Source organism: Lissotriton vulgaris, chromosome 11, assembly GCF_964263255.1.
Source record: "Lissotriton vulgaris chromosome 11, aLisVul1.2, whole genome shotgun sequence".
NCBI lineage: Eukaryota > Metazoa > Chordata > Amphibia > Caudata > Salamandridae > Lissotriton > Lissotriton vulgaris.
Genome location: NC_141699.1, coordinates 398525838 through 398548830, shown reverse-complemented (window position 1 = coordinate 398548830; position 22993 = coordinate 398525838). Strand labels below are relative to the sequence as shown.

At 44.6% G+C, this 22993-nt stretch overlaps 1 protein-coding gene across 1 annotated transcript in view; it reads right to left on the bottom strand.

Annotated features, from left to right (window-relative positions):
- Positions 1-5717: 5717 nt before the first annotated feature.
- Positions 5718-22993, bottom strand: part of LOC147679864 (poly(ADP-ribose) glycohydrolase-like) — a 471979-nt gene continuing 454703 nt past the window's right edge. Inside the window, exon 16 of the mRNA XM_086943423.1 lies at positions 5718-6350. Within this exon, the coding sequence (XP_086799549.1) occupies positions 6244-6350 (107 nt within the window). The 3' untranslated portion in view covers positions 5718-6243. The remainder of the gene's footprint in view (positions 6351-22993) is intronic.

The window sequence follows — 22993 nt, the reverse complement described above, 5'->3', positions numbered from 1 at the left end:
GGCGGACGGGCTCCCAAACCAAGACTCGGCTCCACTTCCGCTCCAGGCCAAAGGCCCTCTTCATTCCCAGCAAGGACTCCGGGACCGTTCAACCTCCAATTCCGGCGATTTCCGCACTCACAGCCTCCACTCCAACATCCAGCACCTATATCTCGCTAAATGCAGGGTCCCGGGGGGGAGACCAGTGCTAAATTAGTAGGTTAAGGGCTCCGATCCGGCGGAGCTCACAGCGAGTGCGACCGCTCAGCCCGCCATCTTGGCCACGCCCCTCAGTTGGCACTTTCAAACAATGCTTTGAGCACAATTTGTTTAAAATGATAATTGTAACCCTGTGCTAAGTGTCACAGATAGCTTTCTTTTGCAGCCATGTATCTCCCCTGCAGCATTTAGACATGATAGAAATCCACCTATTTTATATCTTTAACAAATCTTTTGGATGGCACCTGGCAATAGTACAGAGCCAGGAGGGCTCTGCCTTCCTGAACTTTCCCATTCCAGTTCTTTCCAGCTCTCAACAGGGGTGGAGGAGGGTGGGGGAAGACTGTTCCAGTCCCATTCGGCCTGAAGCAGGTGAAGCCAGATTTAGAGACCCATGTACATTAACTCTTGCTTGGGCCTGGGCTGAAATGGACACTTCTTAAAAGTTAGTGTGTAGGAAAGAGACATGGTTTACTAGCAACGTTGTTGGCTGAGAAGCTAGGACACCTCCGCATTGAATCTAGTTCTGTTCTTGTTTCCCCAGTTCGTCAAACTGTTTGGTGCTGGACACTTTTTTTTTTTTTACTGCTCTTTACTCTTTTTATCTGCTAAACCTATGCTTCACTCCATCTTCTGCTAATTTTAGGAATGCTTAGGAACTAGCTGGCAGCTGTTCAATAGATCTGGCAACGCTAGGCAAAGTAACATTTAGCCACAGTATGGCTTTGCTACTTTTAGTGTTAGTTTGAAGAAGATGAAAGCTTTAGGAGCATTTAGAAGTTAACTGTTCTAGGAGCCATATGTACAAAATGTAGAGATTGAAGTTTCCTAATTGCGATTCTTACCTATTTGCAATTATGAAATCGCAATTCCTAATGCACAAAAACGTGTACCTCATAAATAGCAATTATAAATAAACCTACCTCATGAATATTAATGAGGTAGGTAACAGCTTGTGACCCATTAGGAATTGCAGCCATCAAAGGGATGGTGGCCTTCTGAGGCCAGTAGACCACCACGTCTTTGATTGTTTTTTTTTAATAAAGCAATTTTTTTAAATGTCTTTTTTAAATGCTGCCTTTCTTCCTTGAAATCGAAAACTGGAGGCGTTTCAAAAAATAAAATGAAATGTATAATTTTCATTTTATATGAGTAGACGGTGGTCCGTGGGATCACTCCCTGCTGTTAACAAATATTGGTTTCAACATTCACAAAGGGGAAGGGGTCCTTACCATTTGCGAATGGTTACCAAATATGCTTTCGACCATAAATCGGTCGCAAAACATTTACCACAGCAGTTCTGTATTTGGAAGGGACGACCAAAACATACACCTTCCAAATAATGACTCGCTAAGCCAAACTGTGATTTGGTAACAAGTTACCAAATTGCAATTTGGTATATGTACATTAAACATTGCTTTCCTGCAGTCGAAAACTGGCCGATTTTATGGCTGCAAAAAAACTTTGTACATATGCCCCTGCCTGATATAGAAAATCAGTTAAATGAAAGCTTCCCCTTCTCGTCAAGGACTTGAGCTTCATTGTTTTTCATCACTTTATATTTTTAAGGTAGAAACACGTACTCATGCGGGCATGAGCAGAATTTACACAATAATAGTTAAAAAAACAATGATTAAAAAACAATCATGAGGGAACAGCAAAATACAAGAAATACAGTTAGTTTAGAACAAATCAGCATATGAGGTAACGGAGAGCAAATTTTACACCCATGAAAGGTGCACTGGAGTCTTGGCATCTTCAGTTTTAGCACTGGAGTTTAAACCATCATTCTGGTCAGATTTTCAGCCTCTGAGAATATAAGGCTCTGAGTACCAAGTCTCAGCCACACCAACATACACTGAACCCAGTTTAGAGGGCGATCCTGGCCAACTCTATTTCGGATCAAAACGTCACAAGAAGCCAATGCAGTTGTGCAAGATAGGCATTATGCTTTAAGGCACAGACCATGGGAAAGCATTTTTACATTTAAAAGAAATGTACCCTTTTGTGCACAAAATATACAGGATGTAGGGCATTTACATTTTAACCAGCGCAAGCCTTTTCCTTAGCATACGGATTTCATCATTACAGAAGGACAAAAAGGAAGCAGAAATAAGGAGGGGAACAGGAGTAAATTAAAAATAAAATGGGTGGGAAAAGGGGACACATTGGTTTCTGAATACATCAAGGCATTTTTCAATATAGTTGTAGTTACGTGTATCACTCCATTCCCCAAGATCATGTATTTGTCACGAACCATCCCGTTCTCTCTGTATCTTTTTTCCCAGCGCAAAATATTTTGGTGGAATTTTTGTGTCTTGAGCAATTGTTTAAGAAAGGAGCCTGCACAAGCATTTATCATTGTGGAAAATTTGCCACATAAAACGGGGTCATTTTTTCGCAGTTTTTGGGCTCAAGCCTTCAATGTTCTCCACCGGAACTCTACCCAAGTTGTCTCATGTTCTGCTGGTTTGCTGTTGACTTGCTGTTTAAACTGACACAGGAGTAGAAGTTTACTTAGTTTTACAGCAGCGACAGACGTGCAAGTGAAAACCTGCAGCAAATGACCTCGATTATACCTGTGCCATCATAAATTTTGTGAATTAACTTGGATTTCAATTACAATAATACCTACATAGTATAAAGCCTGAGTTTTTTTATTACAGAGATATCAATTCAAGGTAAAAAGATTTTTTTTTTTTAGCATGTTTCTGGCACATTTGGTTGTTCTTTACTGATAACGTTGATTTCTCTCCTATACACAAAATATTGGAATACACTCACTTTCCTCGACAGAATTGGAGTTGCCTGTATACATTAGAAGCGCTAAGTCAGTCTTTCCCAGCTTTGGGATGTCTTTGCAGATGGGTAGGGAGCATGGAAGCTAACAGGCGGTATTGCGCCACTCCAGAGTTTGTTGAAAACATTTGTGAACAGGTCACTCGGGCTAAAGCCAGTGCTTAATTTGAGCAGGAGGTTTCCAGTGCTCAGCACCGGCACTTAATTGGTTTCCGGTGCTCGGCACCCACACCTAACTGTTCGAACTAAGGTGTCGACAGTTTTCCACATGGTGGCACTGCTCATCTAATTTAGAGGTGAGCAGAACCACGGATGTTTATGAATACATCATACATTCAAATAGTGCGAATACCTGCCTCCCCAGCCATTCCTTTAGCTTTGGAGACCTGGAATAATCTAAACTGTCCCATTTACATGCGAGAGAGATGGTAAGTAGTTGTTTTGGCAGCACTGAAAAGGGCGATGGGTGCTGCAAGCTGCAGTGGCCTCTTGGTCGGAGCCCTGGCACTTAACATTTTACAAATTAAGCACTGGCTAAAGCAGACTTGAGCCATGGATGTGGCACACACTTTCCATTATAATAGTGATCTGGCTGGGTGTTCACGCTTGTCTTCGTTAGCTTTTCCTAAAATCTTGCCCTGCTGATAGGGCTGAAAGAACAGGAGAAGTGGAGAAATACCAAAAAACTCCTTTCCATGGTGCAAGGGTCTTGTACTAGGCTCTGTGAAATGTAAACCGGATCAATAGTCTGTAGTGTATTTCAAGGAAGGTATGCTTTTTGTTATCTTCTAGCAATTCCTGTAGCTTTTTAAAAATAATTTGTATGCATAATATTTTCTCGAAAAGACTAAGCCCTTGGAATAGCACACAGCTCACATGATCCTTTCTTGACGATGTCCACTTACTATTCCTCAAAGATTCTGGGATGCCAGTGTAGATGTTACTTAGCAGACAATTTTTTCCGTGATAGGACTCCACCATTAAACGTCTCTTCCACACAGCTATATTGTAAAGCAGCTTCCTCCTGTTGATCTTCAACCTCTAAGAATGCACTAGTGTTCATAGTATCGCCTATGGTCCCATTAAGTACTGACTGTTGCTGAAATTACTTCGTATTTCAATTACTCTCTTGCTACTTGAGTTCCTCTTTTCCCAGTTGATGATGCAGCAGGCCTTTCAAATGACCAGGCACCTTTCTGTATGATCAACAGAGTCAATTTAAGAATGGACTTACTTATGACGTGCTCTGGCCACCACAACACAGTCATTGGTGGGGCTATAGTCAAGAAAAGCCAGGATCTGCCTTGGGATCGCTCTAATGTTTGGGCAGCGATTGCGATAATAACGGATAGCAGGGCAGAGGGTCAGGTAGGAGAGGGCTGTGCTTTACATTTCTTTCAAAGGAAACATCTGAGGAAAAATCTTATTATTTGAGAATCCCAGCAAACACCTAGATTGCTAGTTTCCTTAAAATGGAGCTTGATCAGTTTTTTCCCAATCAAATTTGTTAGGCAGAGGACTGTTTGTACCTTCCGAACTGAAACGACTTTTTATGCTAACAACTTTTATTATTAGTTTTCAGCTAGGGGCAGAAATTATTACAGCACCCAAAGGTGTACATCTGAAACATGGATTTTTGGATAAGTACCATTTCAGGTTTTATTTTTTTCTGGGGTCAATGATAAGCGAAACGTGATTTTCGTGAAGCAAAGAAAGCTATTTGCCACCATTTCAAAATCAGGTGAAAAGTTTCAAACATGAATTTCAGGTGGTTCCAACAGAACTACAGCATAAGTCGATAAGGAGAGGGGAATTAGGGCTTGATTCCCATGATTATGTATTTAATAAGGCAACTTATACCTTCTAGGAATTCTTTCTCTTCAACCTGAGAAGTCTATGAGGGAGGACATTATCTCTGAGGAGTTCAGGTTTGCAGAAGGGCACTCTCCTGTGGGTAAGTTATTCAGTCATCCTGTGATCAATTTAGAGCTCGAAAGGTACCTTGTTCTATGCAAGGATCAAGAGTTGGAAGAGGAGCTTTGCATTAGGGAATCTGGCTTTTGAAAGTCATTATTTGGACTAACAGTGTGAAAAAGCCTCAGAATCAAAATTGCCTAAAACAACTATATTTACTGCCGGACTATGTCATGCAGCCAAAACACTGGATGGCTTGTCTTTCTTTTGGCAAAGCACAGGTTTTAGTGCTGGAAGGAGGGGGTTGGGCATCGCTATTTAGAAACCCTGATGAAACAGCCACATTTTACTATAAGCATTAGGAAGCATTAACATCCTATAGCCAAGAGGCAGCACTCCCAATATCCATTTACTGTTTGTGCTTCAGGACTGCCAGAACTGCTCGCTGTAGGAACGGGTTGTTGCACTCTTTCAGTCTTGCACTATGTTATTTTTCACAACCTACAAAATTGCTATAGGAAAGTTCTGTAAAAGTCAATATGTTGACCACCAAGACTGCATTTTACAAATTGTATGTTTTCCGCAAACAAATCCATTAAAAACAAATTGTAAAATTGCCAACGGAGTAATTATTGTTGAATGAAAGAAAATTCAACATTATGGGTAACTTCGCAAGGGTAAAAATAGGGTAAGATTCCAAACGTGTATAGTAAAGCGCAACCTCATCCGATACAAATCCTTGGTGATCAAATTCATGCTACAATAACAATGAGAACTAAAATAGGGTTGCAAGGAAAGGGGTGTTGTAGGGTTTCTTTTGTGAATTTGTTTTATATGAACATTCTAAACCAAATAACTGCGTAACTCTGTCGAATATCTAGTCATGCAGGCAGAAATTAATCTTCAGTTGATATATCCTTTTTAGTAGCTGAATGTGTGCAAAATACTGCAAAATGTAAATATTTCAAGGTGGTAAAATGCAAAATGAGCAGGGGTGGTATGTTTGGTGCATGTATCTCATCAGGACACTGCCTAAAAATAATCAGGTGCTTTTGTGAACAGCATTACTTTTTGTTAATTACATTTCGATTCTACAAGCACCTTTGATCTCTCTTTGCTCCGACAAACGTCAGGGTAATACCCTTGATTTCAGGGCTTTAGACCAATCAATGGAGTAATTCACAGTTCTTCATTGTTGTTACACCTTTTGCCTTCAATGCATGTCACCAAGCTTCCGTAGAAACCCTTGCAATTGGTTTTTGGACTGGCAATGGATTTCCTCCCCAGCGGCTTGGCTGTTCTCGAAGAGTTAAAGCCCAGTTACTGGATGTTCTACATTTTCGATAGCTCTAACTTGGACTTCAATTCATCGTAAAACGAGGACATAATTTTCCACTCCTTTGCCTTGCAGCATTTCTTCAAACAGGTATACAGCTGCCCTGCAGGTTATAAAAATACAAATGTTAAATCATGGTTCTGCATTAGGACTTCTCTCTCTCCTCCGAGCGAAAAACAGTTAAACAATGTGCGAAAGCCAGCTTGAGCAGTAAGAAAAGTGAAGTGCAAATCCAAGACAAAGGTAGACACTTTCCGGGTAGTGAGTTTGTGTACTGTAATTTGCTTATTGTGGTGACTTTAGCCAACCCACTCTCTGATCTTGCTCCATGGTTGGGCATGAAATGTAAATTCCTCATTCGTTCTTTGCTGACTTAGAACAATTGCAAGGGTGGTAAAGCTCTTTTTTTTATTTGCACAGTGTTAAAAAGTGCAAAGTCGACCATAAGGGATTGGAGCGCTTTACATTAGCACCAGTTACATTACACATGGTCGCATTTTTTTTTAAGGTACTGAAGTCATTTGTCCAGAATCACAGGATGTTGATCGTGGTTGAGACTCAAATTTGGTTCCCCAGTTCCAACGTCAGCAGCTTTGGCAATATCGCCACATCCTCTCACCCCTTGTTAGTGCTAAGACTTCCACCAGAGGTAAGGTCCACCAGAGGATAGCTGAACATTAGGATAAATCAGGAAAATCAAATCACTATTCTGCTGCCCACTTTTTAGAGTGTTTCAGATTGACTTGAACCCTAGAAATACAAAAACATATTTCAAGCTAAACGAAAAAAAGAAGTGTATTTGTATTGCTATATTAAATGAAGAGTAATTATTGAAACACAGTCTAAAGCAACAAGAAAAGCAACCAAAACCCTCTGGGATGAAAGAAACCAGAACGGTCTAGTTAGCTAGGCAGGTTATATGTATTACAGCTTGATGGGTGCATCAATGTATAGTCAGTGTAGTGGTTCCAAGGATAACACTGATTGCACATTTGATATTTGTCAATTTATGTGAACTGAAAATTACATCCCAAACAAAATAGAAGGAAAATATTACTCACACTGTAAGCATCTGTTCATAACGTTTAGTACTGTAGATTCACATGCTCTGCCTACTGCTGCCATCCAGTGTTAGAGCTCGGAAGTTTACAAGTTGTTTTTCTTTGAAAATGTCTTTAAAGTTACAATATGTGCTGCCTCCTCCTCTGGTTGACAATGAGCACCAACTTCATCTTGGTTTTAAGCACAGCAGTTCAGAATGAGTGTGGAGTGAGTGAGTTATGCAATGTCAACTGAGAAATAAAAGATCTGCTATCATTGAAAACTTTCGAGGAGGAGGGTGGGCGGAAGTGAATCTACAGCACTACACGGTACAAACAGATGGTACAGGCTAAGTATCATTTTCAGTTTTTAGTGTGGCTGCAGATTGGCATGCACTGGCTGTAAAGCAGTGCCCTCCATAACCGCTGTCTAGAGAATAGATGATGCTAATGTTTGCAATAAAGTTCTTAAAACTGGCCTGCTGTCAGGCTAAGCTGTCCACACAGTATGGCTTGGTGTTCACCAGGTGGCCGCTTTGCAGATGTCAGCTATCAGGATATTCCCTAAGATAGCATGGTTGCCCCTTTTTTATGTGTGAAGTGTGCCCTGAAGGGTATGCAGAAAGTTGGCTCTGTATATACAATACCAAAGTGAGGTATAGTGTGCACAGAGTCCAGTGGAACCCCAAAGGTAGGTAGAGGTAAAGTTAGATAGTACCTCACTCTCTATTTGTGATAGTGTGGTTGAGCAGTAAAGCAGTATAAGAGGACGGTGTTAAGCGTTTATTGTACACAGTCAGCAAAACACTCAAAAGACTGAACTTCATGCAGGAGAGTAGGGTCTGCTTCATATGGTCACCCCCACTTTTTGCTTTTGCTTTACTGGTTTTCGACTTAGATGTGGCTGTGGGCCTGCTAATCAGACCCACAGCCCAGATGCACTCTCTCTAAATTCAAACCATGTACTCTAGGTACATACACAATTGGGAATTGGTTCACCTTGTCAGCCCCTGTAGAAGTGTACCTTAGGTACTCAGGGCATAAGTGCAGCCAAGGCCTACCAGGGGCTGCAGCATGTATTATGCCACCCCTGGCTGGCCACTCAAACTGACACAACTGGCTGATCACTCAGCTGGGGAAAGGTTGTGTAATCACCCCTTGCTTAGGTATAGTATTTCTATATCTACCCTTATATATAGACACACAGTAACCTATGAGTCACTGCTATGGCAGGCCTTAACAATCCTGGAGGCAGAGTGCCTGGTTATGTGTGAGAATGTGCTCTAGCATGAGCTGAGCCCCTCTGCAGCTTTCGGAACCATGTCCTTATAGCGGTTCTATGATATCGCCATACCATATACTCTTAAGTGCATTATGAACCTCGTGGTTAAATGCTAACTTTGGTTTGGTTTTATCCAAACAGGTCATCATACGCTTTGGAATACTACCCCCTCGCCAATTCTGGGGACGGGGGTAGCATTCCACCCTTCTAGAGGGAGAAGACATGTTAGTTCTGAGTATCCCGGTTAAAGTTAACCAGAGCCCCAGCGTCACAAAATGGACGCTGCTGCCACAGACACAAGTCTGACCTCCTGCTGCTGGGAGTCCTTCCAGTCACGGAGGTTTGGACAATAGGTTTCCTGCCTGGAGAGGTGCGAGCACCCCCCCCAGACAGGACTTTGTGTATTGGGACAGGGAGGGCTGAATAGATTGAGACACTGCTTGGGGCACACTAGGTGCTCCATGCATACCCCAGTTCAAACTGGTTGCTGGGGCACTCCAGCCCCAGCTCTGGCGCGAAACTGGACAAAGGAAAGGGGGTGTAACCAACCCCCTTCCTGGTCCCACCCATAGGAGGGACCTAGACAGTAAACCAGCCCCTTTTAGTTGTATAAAGGTAGGAGCTGAGCCCCAGGACTTTAGATTAGATCCTGAACTGAAACTTGAAACGAAACTCTGGACCTTCGACATTCTGCTGAAGCTGAAGACTGAAGAATCTCCCTTGTGGCCAAGGAGTGACCACCCTGGGCAACCAGGCACCATCCAGCAAATCAACGGCTTGCTTTGTCGACGCTCCTGCCGGGACCCGAGCACAGAGCCTGACAAGACCCAGGCTTCCAGACCTCCAGACCTCTCTGACCCTCTCTTCACGTCTGCAGCGTAGCTGAGATCCGTGGAGGCGACGAGACACGTGGGACCGGCCATCTTGAAAAGTCCACGACTTGCTAACTGTGCAGCTCCTGAGGTATCCTCGAAGCTGTGCACTGGGGATTGAGAAGCCCCGAATCCGAGCTCCACCTGCACCGAAGATCAGCCATCCACACTCCACAAGTTCTGCGTGGGGCCCTTCTGCTTGTGTTCTGCTCGACGCGTTGTCCGGTTGCTGGCCCGTTGGCTAGTAGCCTCTGTGACGACAATCCTTTTGAACCAACTCGCTGGTCTGGTTGCTCCAGTCTGGCCCTTGCCTCCCTGCAAAGGCGAGGCACCTCAGACCTTGCTGGTCTGCATCAGAAGCCTTGAATCCTGCGTGGGTTGCTTTTGCCAAGGCTTGTTGACTCCAATCCGGCGGTCAACCCCTCCATCTGCGAGAACCTTTGTGGGACAGCTCTTCTCCAGCATCCGGTCGTCCTCAACGGCTCCTGGTCCGCGTGGCTGAAGAGACAAGCTTCATGACATCACCGGATTGCTCCTCGACGTCGTCTGGTTCCTTCCTGGTTCCACCCGGTCACTGGCAAGTGACCCAGACTCTGTCCCCTCTGCTTTCAGGCCCTCTTCATCCTCGATCCACCCTTGGATCCGCCCGGACATCTTCCTCCTGGTCGCCTGCAGCATCTTTCTTCACAGGCTCCATAGACTTCAACGGCGAAACTCGACACATCTTCACACCTATGCACCCGCTTCCTGTGGATGCCGTAACGCGAGTACTTCAGTGCTCCCAAGGGTATTAACTATCCAAGTGTCTAGGTTTTTAGTTGTTTCCTTCTAGCTAGACCGGAAGTGTCCTAAATCCTTCTTTTTCTAAACTCTAAGTTCCCATTGACTTAACATTGACTCTTGCGTGTGTGTAAAGACACTGCACGCGCCGCCTGTGGGCCTCCTACTCCTAACCTAAGGGTCAGATAGTGTAACCCCAGCGATTCTCTAGGCCCTAGGCCTTTCTTTTTCTCGTGACGTGGTACTTATACCACTTTCTTAGCATATGGTTTGCTTCACCCCTAGGGCCTAACTGTATTTTGTGCAACTTAACGTATTCTGATTAAGTAACTTGTTATGTGCTTATGCCTCTGATCTCAAAGAGTTCAGAGAAGTGTGTTAGTAAATAAATACACAATTATATATATATATATATATATATATATATATATATATATCTATACTAATAATATAAAGAGAGAGCCCAAACCTTTGAGGCGGGTAATCTCAGGAACCACAGCACCAATCACAACACCCAATACAGCGTTGGAAAGGGCAGTTGCAGCAGAAGGACATAGGCTATACAGACGCCCACGATATACATTTAAAAGGTAAAAGAACCGTGCCAGCAAAGTAGTCCCTTGTGGGTGTGTCTGCGTTGTGCTGTGGGCGTGTGTTGGAGGCGTGACAAACACTGGGGGCGTGTGGTACGTTCCACCCTTCATGCCATGTCTCATATTGTGTGCTAATTCCACCCTGCTCCCTTTAAATACCCCTGCATGATCATAACCCACCCTTACTCCTTAAAATACCCCAACACCCTTAAACACTAACCCATCTTAACCCTATAAATATATCCCCCGTACCCCAAAACCCAAACCTATCCCTAAACCCTAAAAATACCCCTATACCCCAAAACCCAAACCTAGCTCTGAACCCTATAAATACCTCTGTACCTCAAAACCCAAACCTACCCCTGAACCCTAAAAATACCCCTGTACCCCAAATCCCAAACCTAGCCCTGAACCCTAAAAATACCACTGTACCCCAAACCTACCCCTGAACCCTAAAATACCCCTGTACCCCAAAACACAAACCTAGCCCTGAACCCTTAAAATACCCCTGTACCCCAAAACCCAAACATAGCCCTGAACCCTAAAAATACCCCTGTACCCCAATACCCAAACCTAGCCCTGAACCCTAAAAATACCACTGTACCCCAAACCTACCCCTGAACCCTATAAATACCCCTGTACCTCAAAACCCAAACCTAGCCCTGAACCCTAAAAATACGCCTGTACCCCAAAACCCAAACCTACCCCTGAACCCTACAATACCTCTGTACCCCAAAACCCAAACATAGCCCTGAACCCTAAAAATACCCCTGTACCCCAAAACCCAAACCTAGCCCTGAACCCTAAAATACAACTGTACCCCAAACCTACCCCTGAACCCTAAAATACCCCTGTACCCCAAAACACAAACCTAGCCCTGAACCCTTAAAATACCCCTGTACCCCAAAACCCAAACCTAGCCCTGAACCCTATAAATACCCCTGTACCTCAAAACCCAAACCTAGCCCTGAACCCTAAAAATACCCCTGTACCCCAAAACCCAGACCTACCCCTGAACCCTAAAATACCTCTGTACCCCAAAACCCAAACATAGCCCTGAACCCTAAAAATACCCCTGTAGCCCAAAACCCAAACTTAGCCCTGAACCCTTAAAATAATCCTGTACCCCAAAACCCAAACCTACCCCTGAACCCTAAAAATACCCCTCTACCCCAAAACCCAAAACTATATCTGAACCCTTAATATACCCCTGTACCCCAAAACCCAAACCTAGCCCTGAACCCTAAAAATACCCCTGTACCCCAAAACCCAATCCTAGCCCTGAACCCTTAAAATACCCCTGTACCCCAAAACCCAAACCTACCCCAGAACCCTAAAATACCCCTGTACCCCAAAACCCAAAACTATATCTGAACCCTAAAAATACCCCTGTACCTCAAAACCCAAACCTAGCCCTGAACTCTTAACATACCCCTGTACCCCAAAACCTAAACCTACCCCTGAACCCTAAAAATACCCCTGTACCCCAAACCCCAAACCTAGCCCTGAACCCTAAAAATACCCTGTACCCCAAAACCCAAACCTAGCCCTGAACCCTAAAAATACCACTGTACCCCAAAACCCAAACCTACCCCTCAACCCTAAAATACCCCTGTACCCCAAAACACAAACCTAGCCCTGAACCCTTAAAATACCCCTGTACCCCAAAGCCCAAACCTACCCCTGAACCCTAAAAATACCCCTATAACCCAAACCCCAAACCTAGCCCTGAAAACCTAAAAATACCCCTGTACCCCAAAACCCAAACCTACCCCTGAACCCTAAAATACCTCTATACCCCAAAACCCAAACATAGCCCTGAACCCTAAAAATACCCCTGTACCCCAAAACCCAAACCTAGCGTTGAACCCTTAAAATACCCCTGTACCCCAAAACCCAAAACTATATCTGAACCCTTAAAATACCCCTGAACCCCAAAACCCATACCTATCCCTAAACCCTAAAACTACCCCTGTACCCCATAACCCAAAACTATATCTGAACCCTTAAAATACCTAAACACCCCAAAGACATATACCTCAGTACCCCAAAACATATACCCCTATACCCATACTTACCGTATCCAAACATTAAAAAAAACATGCTTTTACCATTCATGCATTTACAACGAATTTCGTTGTAAATGTATGCGTAGTAAAAGCATATAAAATGTAATGCCATGCATTATAATGGCATTGCAGATTCATGGTACTTTCGTAATAAAAGTATGCCGAGTGATGGTATGCGGAAAGAAAGTTGCGGAATAATCAGTGTTTACCCTCCCCCGGTAAGTACATTGGTGGCACGGCGGCCCACATCTCCAGCAACATACTAATATTTTTTCACCACTCATTTGAAAAATGCACAGGTCTCTCTCATTGATGGCCAGCACCAACATACACTTTTAGAAATACCTCCCGCCACAAGTTCTAGAATTGCGAACTTCAGAGCTGGGGAGCTTCGTTCGAATCTCTGCATCAGCTCAACATCCTGTGATTCCAGGCAAATTGCTTTGTCTCCCCGTGCCAACCACAAATGAATGTGTTCTTCTGTAATGTAAATTGTGCTCATGCCATGTTGGCGAGTTTGCGCTATATAATATTGCAAAGAAATATGAAGTAGGGAAACTCGAGTTCACACACTACTGAACGCGCACTCTTAAGTGCATCAGCAGTGCATTGTGAATCGGAGCGTTTCACAGGCCTGTCACAGATAAGAAATGCTAGCAAAACGAAATCCTACTAAACAATATACTACTGGCCGTCAGCAATTCATACCAGGACAACGTCGGCACGGGCTGCTATCAACAATGAAATCATAAACCAAGGACCATTAGAAATTGAAGACTCACTGTATCTATTAAGCGAGAAGTCCTTACAAGATTTCAGCCTGCCGCCAGCGGTCCGAACTAACCTAACTGGATACCACAATATCGCTACCGCACACAATATTCCAGAGCTAAATAACTACCTTGCTCAACACTTGCCTAACTTAGTTCCAGATCAACAACTTGCCTACAACACCATAGTTGATAGTGTTGAAAAGAAGCAAGGCAAACTATTGTTCAAGGACGCCCCCGGTGGCACAGGAAAGACTTACTTAATCAACCTCATACTTGCCAAAGTTCGATCTTCTGGCAATTTGGCTCTAGCTGTTGCTTCATCTGGAATAGCTGCCACTTTGCTAACAGATGGGAAAACAGCACATTCTACCTTTGAACTGCCTCTAACAGTTTCCCTTGAAAGGGATTCAATATGCTCTATTCGGAAAAACGGACCTTTGGGGACACTGCTTCAAAATGTGTCTCTTATCATGTGGGACAAATGTACAATGATACTAAAACCATTGCTGCCTAGCCTTTTTTTACCCGGACAACGTCGGGACGGGCCGCTAGTATATATATATATATGTATATCCTGTGTGGTGTCCTTTCATTTGGTATTCAAGGGGTTACATATGATAAAACAGCTGGCTTTACACGCCCTCAAGAGTTTTTTTAGCCTAAGACCGTTCTGTCCACGCTACCTCTAGGATAGCTGGTCTATAAGGTTGACTTTACAACCATCACCATAAGGGTTGTTTGGACTGGTGCAAGGTGTTCACTAGAATAGTGAACATCATATACCAGGCCAACTTCTCACATTGGTGTGCAGCGGTTGGGATTAGAGCTTTCTATTGTTTTACCACTTGTAATCTTGAGATATCATTTGAAAGATCACATAGGTACCTGTAGGTACATATAAAAACAAGTCTTAGTATACTTAAGTTCTACTGAACTTACTTGTTGTAGAGCCTGGGCCTAGCACACCCTGACTACAACTCCTAGAGAGGTTCTGTAGGAAAACAAATATTGTAGGTAGGTGCAACACCCCACCTCACTAGAAACCATGTCTCATTCAGAGAACCCCAGTGGTTCTTTGCCTGAAGAAGTAGATCCCTTGAGGACTGCTTCGAGATATGAAGCCTTAACCTTCAAAGAATTGAGACAATTGTGTACTTCTAGAAGGCTAAAACAGGGTTCAAACCCTACCCTAAAGTTCCTGGTTGAGCTCTTAGAAGAGAATGATGCTCAACAGCCACCTAAGACAGGTGATACAGGTAGTGCAGATGAAGTCTTTCCCTCCTCAGATGATAATACTGATACTCCAGTACCAGATGAGGAGGAAGAAGAAGGGGTAGAAGAAGATGAGTCTGATCCTGAGGTAAATAGCCAGGTCCCAGTCAGGAGACTTAGCCACACATGGGAGTCAGTATGGGCAGCCCTTATACAGACCCCTAAGTGGGCTTAACCAGAGGCAGCGAAGGGGAAGATCCCACTCCAGGGATTCTCTCCAATCTCACTCTTCAAATGGCTCTCATGGCCCTGCTCAGAGAGAGATGACCTCCCCTCAGAGAAGGGAACATGAGGCCAAAATGAGAGAGGCTGCTCTGAGGATTGAGAGGCAATAACTAGAAGTTGCCTTTGGCCAAAGAGAAGCTTGCTCGTGCTAGAGAGCATAGAGAGAGTCGGTTAGAACCCACTGGTGGCAGCAATATCCCTAAGGATAAAGATAGGTCCTATGAGAATAGACACCTAAGCAAGATTGTGCCCCCCTACAAAGAAGGGGATGACATCCACAAATGGATTACTGCTTTGGAGAGGCCTGCAAAGTGCAGCAGGTACCCCAAAGTCAGTGGGCAGCAATGTTATGGCTCTCCTTTTCAGAAAAAGGAAGAGACAAGCTCCTCGCAGTTAGTGATGGGAATGCTAACAACTGCTCTGTCCTGAAGAGTGCTCTGATAGATGGGTTTGGCTTAACCACTGAACAGTATAGATTGATGTTCAGAGATACCCAGAACACACAGACTCAGGACTGGACTGATTCTGTTGATGGTGCCACTAAGGCTCTGGAAGGCTGGTTGTTGGGAAGTCAAGTTAGGGACTATAAAGGATTGTATAGTTTGATCATGAGAGAGCAAAACCTTAGCAACTGTCAAAACCAGCTATTGCATCAGTATCTGATTGACTCTGATCTGACCTCTCCCCAAGAATTGGGAAAGAATGCAGACAAATGGGTCAGAACCAGGATTAAGCAGAAAAACCAGAACCAGGGGGTTATCAAAAAAGGCAGACCAGAAGGGTAATGAGCAGAAACAAAAAGACCAGAAGTCTTCACCAGGTCCCCAAAAGGCACAGGGGGAGGGTGGCTCCAAAAAGAATAAACAAAAACAAGAAGGTCCAAAGAAGCCCTGGTGTGGATACTGTAAATCAGTCTCTCACTGGTATATTGAGTGCACCAAGAAGGGCACAGCACCAACCACCATTGCCCCTAAGGCAACTGTTCCCCCTAGTCCAGCTGTTAGTGGTGGTTCCCAGCAAAAGGGTGTAGTAGGGTTAACCCTGGGAACTGCGGTGGACTCTGGCCTAGTCAGAGTACCAACTCAGGCTGTTCTTGTCTGTGATGGGGACATAGCAATGTCCTCTACTGTAAGTCCCAGTAATCTGAGCAAGTACAGACAGACACCTTTTATAAATGACAAGATGGCTCAGGCCTACAGGGAAACGTGTGCCAGTGTCACCATGGTGACACCTAACTTTGTGAACCCTGATCAGATCATACTAAGTGAGACCTACCTAGTGACCACAACAGTTAACAACTGCAATACTACCTCCCATAGTATTGCAGTTGTTAACTTCTCCTGGGGAGGGGTAACTGGCCTCAAAAGAGTTGTTGTGAGTTCAGACCTTCCAGTAGAGTGTCTGTTAGGTAATGATCTTGAAACCTCAGTTTGGTCTGAGGTGGAGTATAGGACCCATGCAGAAATGCTGGGAATTTCAGCACATGTCCTTGCTGTGACCAGGTCACAGGCCAAAAAGTGCTTACCTGAACAAATGCTGGATCTTGGAACAATAGACCAGACACTACCCAAGAGAAAGAGCAAGAGGGTTAAGGCTGTGCCTTCCCCCCTGCCTCAGGTTGAGGATCAGCCCTCCCAGGAGGATGATTCTGAGATCCAAGAGGGAACTGTCCTAGAAGAGCTTGAGTCTGATCAGGTTGAGTTTGTTGGGACAGGGGGACCCTCAAGGGCAGATCTAAGGCAGGCCCAATTAGATATCAGGTGGCACCACAAAGGCCCCCCTCATACCACTACTTTTGGTGGAGGTACCCTTTGAATGAGCGGGGATAGACATTGTAGGACCAATGGACCCCCAAACAGCATCTGGGCACAGATGTAGTGGATCATGACACCAGGTATCCAGAAGCTATTCCCCTGAGGACCACAACAGCTCCTGTTGTGGCTAGGGCCCTACTTGGAGTTTTCTCCAGAGTGGGGTTTCCAAAGGAGATTGTCTCTGACAGAGGTGCAAACTTCATGTCAGGATATTTAACTGCAATGTGGAAGGAGTGTGGTGTCAACTATAAGTTCACCACCCCCTATCACCCACAGTGTAATGGGCTTGTGGAGAGATTCAACAAGACCCTCAAAGGGATGATAAAAGGGTTACCTGAAAAGCTGATGCGAAGATGGGACATCCTTTTACCCTGCCTTCTGTTTCCTTACAGAGAGGTCCCACAAAAGGGGGTTGGCTACAGCCCTTTTGAGCTTTTGTTTGGGCATCCTGTTAGAGGACCCCTATGTCTTGTGAAGGAAGGATGGGAGTTACCTCTCAAAAAGCCTAAACTTGACATAGTGGACTATGTACTTGGTCTCCGCTCCAGGATGGCTGAGTATATGGAGAAGGCTTCCAAAAACCTTGAGGCCAGCCAAGAACTTCAGAAAGCTTGGCATGACCAAAAGGCTATGCTGACTGTGTACCAGCCAGGGCAGAAAATATGGGTGTTGAAGCCAGTGGCCCCAGCAGCACTCCAGGACAAATGGTCTGGATCCCATACAATAGTTGAACAGAAGGGAATGTCACCTACTTGGTGGACCTTGGGACTCCCAGAAGCCCCCACAGGGTGCTTCATGTCAACAGACTTAAAGCATTTGTCGACAGGGCAGACATGGGATTGCTCATGGCTACAGATGAGGGGCAGGAGGAAGAGAGTGACCCTCTGCGTACTCAGAACCCTGATGATGGGTCAGTAGATGGTGTAGTCTTTGCAGACAGCCTCTCTGAACATCAGCAACAGGACTACAGACAAGTTCTTCAGTCCTTCAGACATCTGTTTTCCCTGACCCCAAGTCAGACAAGCTGGTGCACCCATGAGGTGGACACTGGTGACAGTCTCCTGTCAAGAGTAAAATCTACAGGCAACCTGACCATGCCAGGGACTGCATTAGGACAGAGGTCCAAAAGATGTTGGAGCTGGGAGTTATTGAGCCCTCAGAGAGCCCTTGGGCCAGTCCAGTGGTCGTGGTGCCAAAACCTCACACCCAAGATGGTAAGAGAGAGATTAGGTTTTGTATGGACTACAGAGGTCTTAATGCTGTCACTAGGACAGATGCCCATCCCATCCCCAGGGCAGATGAGCTCATTGATAGATTGGCTTCTGCCAAGTTCTTGAGCACATTTGACCAGACAGCAGGCTACTGGCAAATCAGTTTAGCTGAGGATGCAAAAGTAAAAGACAGCATTTTCGACCCCAGGAGGACATTATCAATTTGTGGTAATGCCCTTTGGTTTGAAGAATGCACCTGCCACTTTCCAAAGGCTCGTGAATCAAGTTCTCACAGGACTGGATGACTATTGTGCAGCTTATCTGGATGATATTGCTGTCTTTAGCTCCACCTGGGAGGATCACCTGGTCCACCTGAGGAATGTTTTAGAGGCCCTGCAAAAGGCAGGCCTCACTATCAAGGCCACTAAGTGCCAGATAGGGCAGAGCAAGGTGTGTACCTGGGCCACCTGGTAGGTGGGGGTCAGATTCAACCACTGGAGAGCAATATCCAGACCATCAGAGACTGGACTCCTCCAATCACCCAGACACAGGTCAGAGCTTTCTTGGGCCTGTCTGGGTACTACAGGAAGTTTGTGAAACACTATGGGTCCATTGTGACACTACTGAATGATTTAACTTCCAAAAAGATGCCAAAGAAAGGTCAGTGGACAGTTAGCTGTCAAAAGGCATTTGATGACCTGAAGCAGGCCATGTGTACTGCACCTATTCTGAAAAGTCCAGATTACTCCAAAGAGTTCATAGTCCAAACAGATGCTTCTGAGTTTGGTGTGGGAGCTGTACTTTCACAACTGAATATAGATGGTCAAGACCAGCACATTGCTTTCATAAGCAGAAGGCTGACCCCTAGAGAGAAACGTTGGTCAGCTATAGAGAGGGAGGCCTTTGCTGTGGTTTGGGCCCTGAAGAAGCTGAGGCCATACTTGTTTGGCACTTACTTCAAGATTCAGACAGCCCGCAAGCCCCTCCTATGGTTAAATCAGATGAAGGGTGAAAATCCCAAACTTCTTAGGTGGTCCATTTCCCGACAGGGGATGGACTTTACAGTGGAACATAGACCTGGGACTGACCACGCAAACACAGATGGACTCTCCAGATATTTCCACTTAGGGACATTAAACTAACCTTGACCAGTTGAGTCTTCATGTTCTAAGTTTGGGGAGTGGGGGTTGTGTAGGAGAGTAGGGTCTGCTTCCTATGGTCACCCCCACTTTTTGCTTTTGCTTTACTGGTTTTCGACTTAGATGTGGCTGTGGGCCTGCTAATCAGACCCACAGCCCAGATGCACTCTCTCTAAATTCAAACCATGTACTCTAGGTACATACACAATTGGGAATTGGTTCACCTTGTCAGCCCCTGTACAAGTGTACCCTAGGTACTCAGGGCATAGGTGCAACCAAGGCCTACCAGGGGCTGCAGCATGTATTATGCCACCCCTGGCTGGCCACTCAAACTGACACAACTGGCTGATCACTCAGCTGGGGAAAGGTTGTGTAATCACCCCTTGCTTAGGTATAGTATTCCTATATCTACCCTTATTTATAGACACACAGTAACCTATAAGTCACTCCTATGGCAGGCCTTAACAATCCTGGAGGGAGAGTTCTTGGTTATGTGTGGGATGGTGCTCTAGCATGAGCTGAGCCTGTCTGCAGCTTTCGGAACCATGTCCTTATAGCTGTTCTATGATATCGCCATACCATATACTCTTAAGTGCATTATGAACCTTGCGGTTAAATGCTAACTTTGGTTTGGCTTTATCCAAACATGTCGTGTAAGGTGTCATAAGCTTTGGAATACTACCCCCTCGCCAATTCTGCGAGCATTCCACCCTTCTAGAGGGAGAAGACATGTTAGTTCTGACTATCCCGGTTAAAGTTAACCAGAGCCCCAGCGTCACAAAATGGACGCTGCTGCCACAGACACAAGTCTGACCTCCTGCTGCTAGGAGTCCTTCCAGTCACGGAGGTTTGGACAATAGGTTTCCTGCCTGGAGAGGTGCGAGCACCACCCCAGACAGGACTTTGTGTATTGGGACAGGGAGGGCTGAATAGATTGAGACACTGCCTGGGGCACACTAGGTGCTCCATGCATACCCCAGGTCCTAAAGACATGAAATGGTTTGTAATCGAGGTCCTGAAAGGTTCCAAAAGAAGGACCAATGTAGATCGCCTGCTTACATTAAAAGAAAACAGATGGATTTGGACAGGTAGTACTGTGGAACATGGGCTAAACCAATGTGTGGAATGGCACATCTAGCGACTCTGTAACAGGACATGAAAGTGTATAATTTCTGGCTCAGATATATATTTTCTTAAAAAAATTTTTTGTGTTGTGATGTAATAGTATTGACTCAGGTATTCTTTGACTGGTCCCGTTTTGATGTACACTCCTGCTTGGTATACCACGGGATTCCCGATATATAATTATGTTTAAAGACTTTTCTGTTTTGTGTGGAGGATCCTAAAATCACCCCCCCCCCCTCCCCAGTCCGTTTTGTGAATTTTTCCTTTGTGGCATGATTTTACATCATTGTAAACACCGTTCCAATATGTCCGCCGCATATCGGTATTCCAGGGCAACTTTGTGCGCATGCGCGCAATTCTAAGAGAGTTTGTCTGCTGGGGTTTCACTGGCGGCTCGAACAAACGCCAACTGAGATTGACGAAGAGCGTTCTCGTCTATGGCTGAACATACTAGTAAGTTCCCCTAAAGTAATGTTTAGTAACTCTTGGTTAGGTGCCATACTGTTTTTTGGTCTATCTTACATGGAACCTCCCGAATTATATCTTTGCAGATTGTATTGTATCCGATCTATTTTGAAGCGGAGCCCTGCCCGTTATATCAGATACTCGTTCGAAATAACTGTGGAGGTAAGCTCCATTCGTGGTACTTTATGGATACTTCTATGACCACTATAATTGTACATATGGACTGAACTTACCCTAACCTTATATCTGTATAGGAGTATTCTTTGGTTTTCCTTGTGAAACCGTGGTCGATTACATTTTGGAGACAGATAGACTTGTTCAGTGAGTATGTAATGCCCTATTGGACTTATTTGGAATGGTTGTTGATAGTTGTAAATAGTTTTGTACATAGTTTTTTACATGGTCACACTGGGTGTGGTGACGGTAGTTTAATGTAAGCAGACTGTCAAATATATTGGACATAAGTAGGTGGAACCCATGTACTTATTGTGTATATATTGTATATGTTTTTGTAGATATCTTATGCAACACATAGTCCTGAGGATGGTCTTGGTGAAAACTATACGTTAAAGACCGAAACGTCGACGCTCTTATACCGTTTGGTTTGCATTCATCAATGAAAGGATTTGTATAAAAAACTGATGGATTAGCTGACTATTGTAACAGGAGCATTCTATGTATATATATGTACTAGCAGCCCGCCCCAGCGTTGCCTGGGGCAGAAGGGGGCTGCGGGCTGCATTATCCCAGGGCAGAACTCCCTCCCGCCTCACGCCTCCCACCCCCCGCCTCCCGCCCTGGACTTAAGCAACACGGCGGTGCACCCGCCGACTCCCTCCCACCCCCCGCCTCCCGCCTCCTGCCCGGACTTCAACAACACGGCGGTGCACCCGCCGACTCCCTCCCGCCCAGACTTCAGCAACACGGCGGTGCAGCCGCAACGTACCTCTCACTGCTCCTCCGCTTCCCGCCGGCTCCTCCGGTTCTCTCATACCGGCGCTGTTGTCCTCCAGCTCTTCCTGGTTCTGCTTCTCGCCGCTCCTCCCCTCACTGAGACGTCATGCTGCTCTTCCTGGTTCTGGTGAACGCCGGTCGCTCCTCCCCTCACGCAGACGTCGCGGCCGGCGCTAGTTGCAAGGGACTACTTTGTTTTTTAATTGTAATTTTTTAATTTACGTTTTAATTTTATTTTATGGAGCCTATGTCCATCTACACACCCTGAGGATTACAAAAACGTATTGGGTGTGTGGATTGGTGCTGTGGTTCCAGAGTTTACCTTGCCAAAAGGTGCAAGTTCTCTCTTTATAATAGTAGTATAGATGAGGCAAACGATGAATTATTGTAACTAAAGCATCGTGTGGTGAGGCACTGAAATGGGCACTAAATATGGACAGAGTTTTACTGATTGAACTATTTTGGACACAAAAGATAATGTGTTGATTTATTTATTTGTGCATCATCAAATAAAGTGTCTACATCTGTTTTGATTCTAATAAAATCTTTCTTTCCATCACACTTCAGAATTTCAAAAAATGTGCTTCATTTTTGCTGTCCTGACTTTTGAATATATACAGTTCATATACATATATTTACATTTTGTTGTGTGTTGCAAAAATAACATTGTACATCCGTTCCTTTCATGCTCACTGTATCCCAGCTACACTTTCTCAATATTTACTTTGTTTTTCTTTCTTCGACTCTAAAGTGAGAGGAGTTTGTGACCACTAATCCTCCATGTTAAAAACACATAAGCAGCAATTTGTCAGGAGACTTAACCTGACCTTTGACCTGTCTCTGAAGCATATGACAAGCTAAGCATAGAGCCTAGAGGCCTCGTTATTTATTGCTTTGACTCTCGATACCCATAATTTGGGACACACTGCTCTTGTCTCATTTGTTATTTGTGTTGTATGTTGCTAAAACAAGCTCAGCATGGTTATGAAGGGAGAACGTGAAATGCTTTTGAGGCTGCATAAAAGCTCGATAGTTAGAAACATTTGGTTTCAAAGCGGTGTTGAAAGGCAAATGATTTTCGGTGAAGAAAACCCTAAATAAAAGCTATACATCGTTGAAAAGCAACATTTTA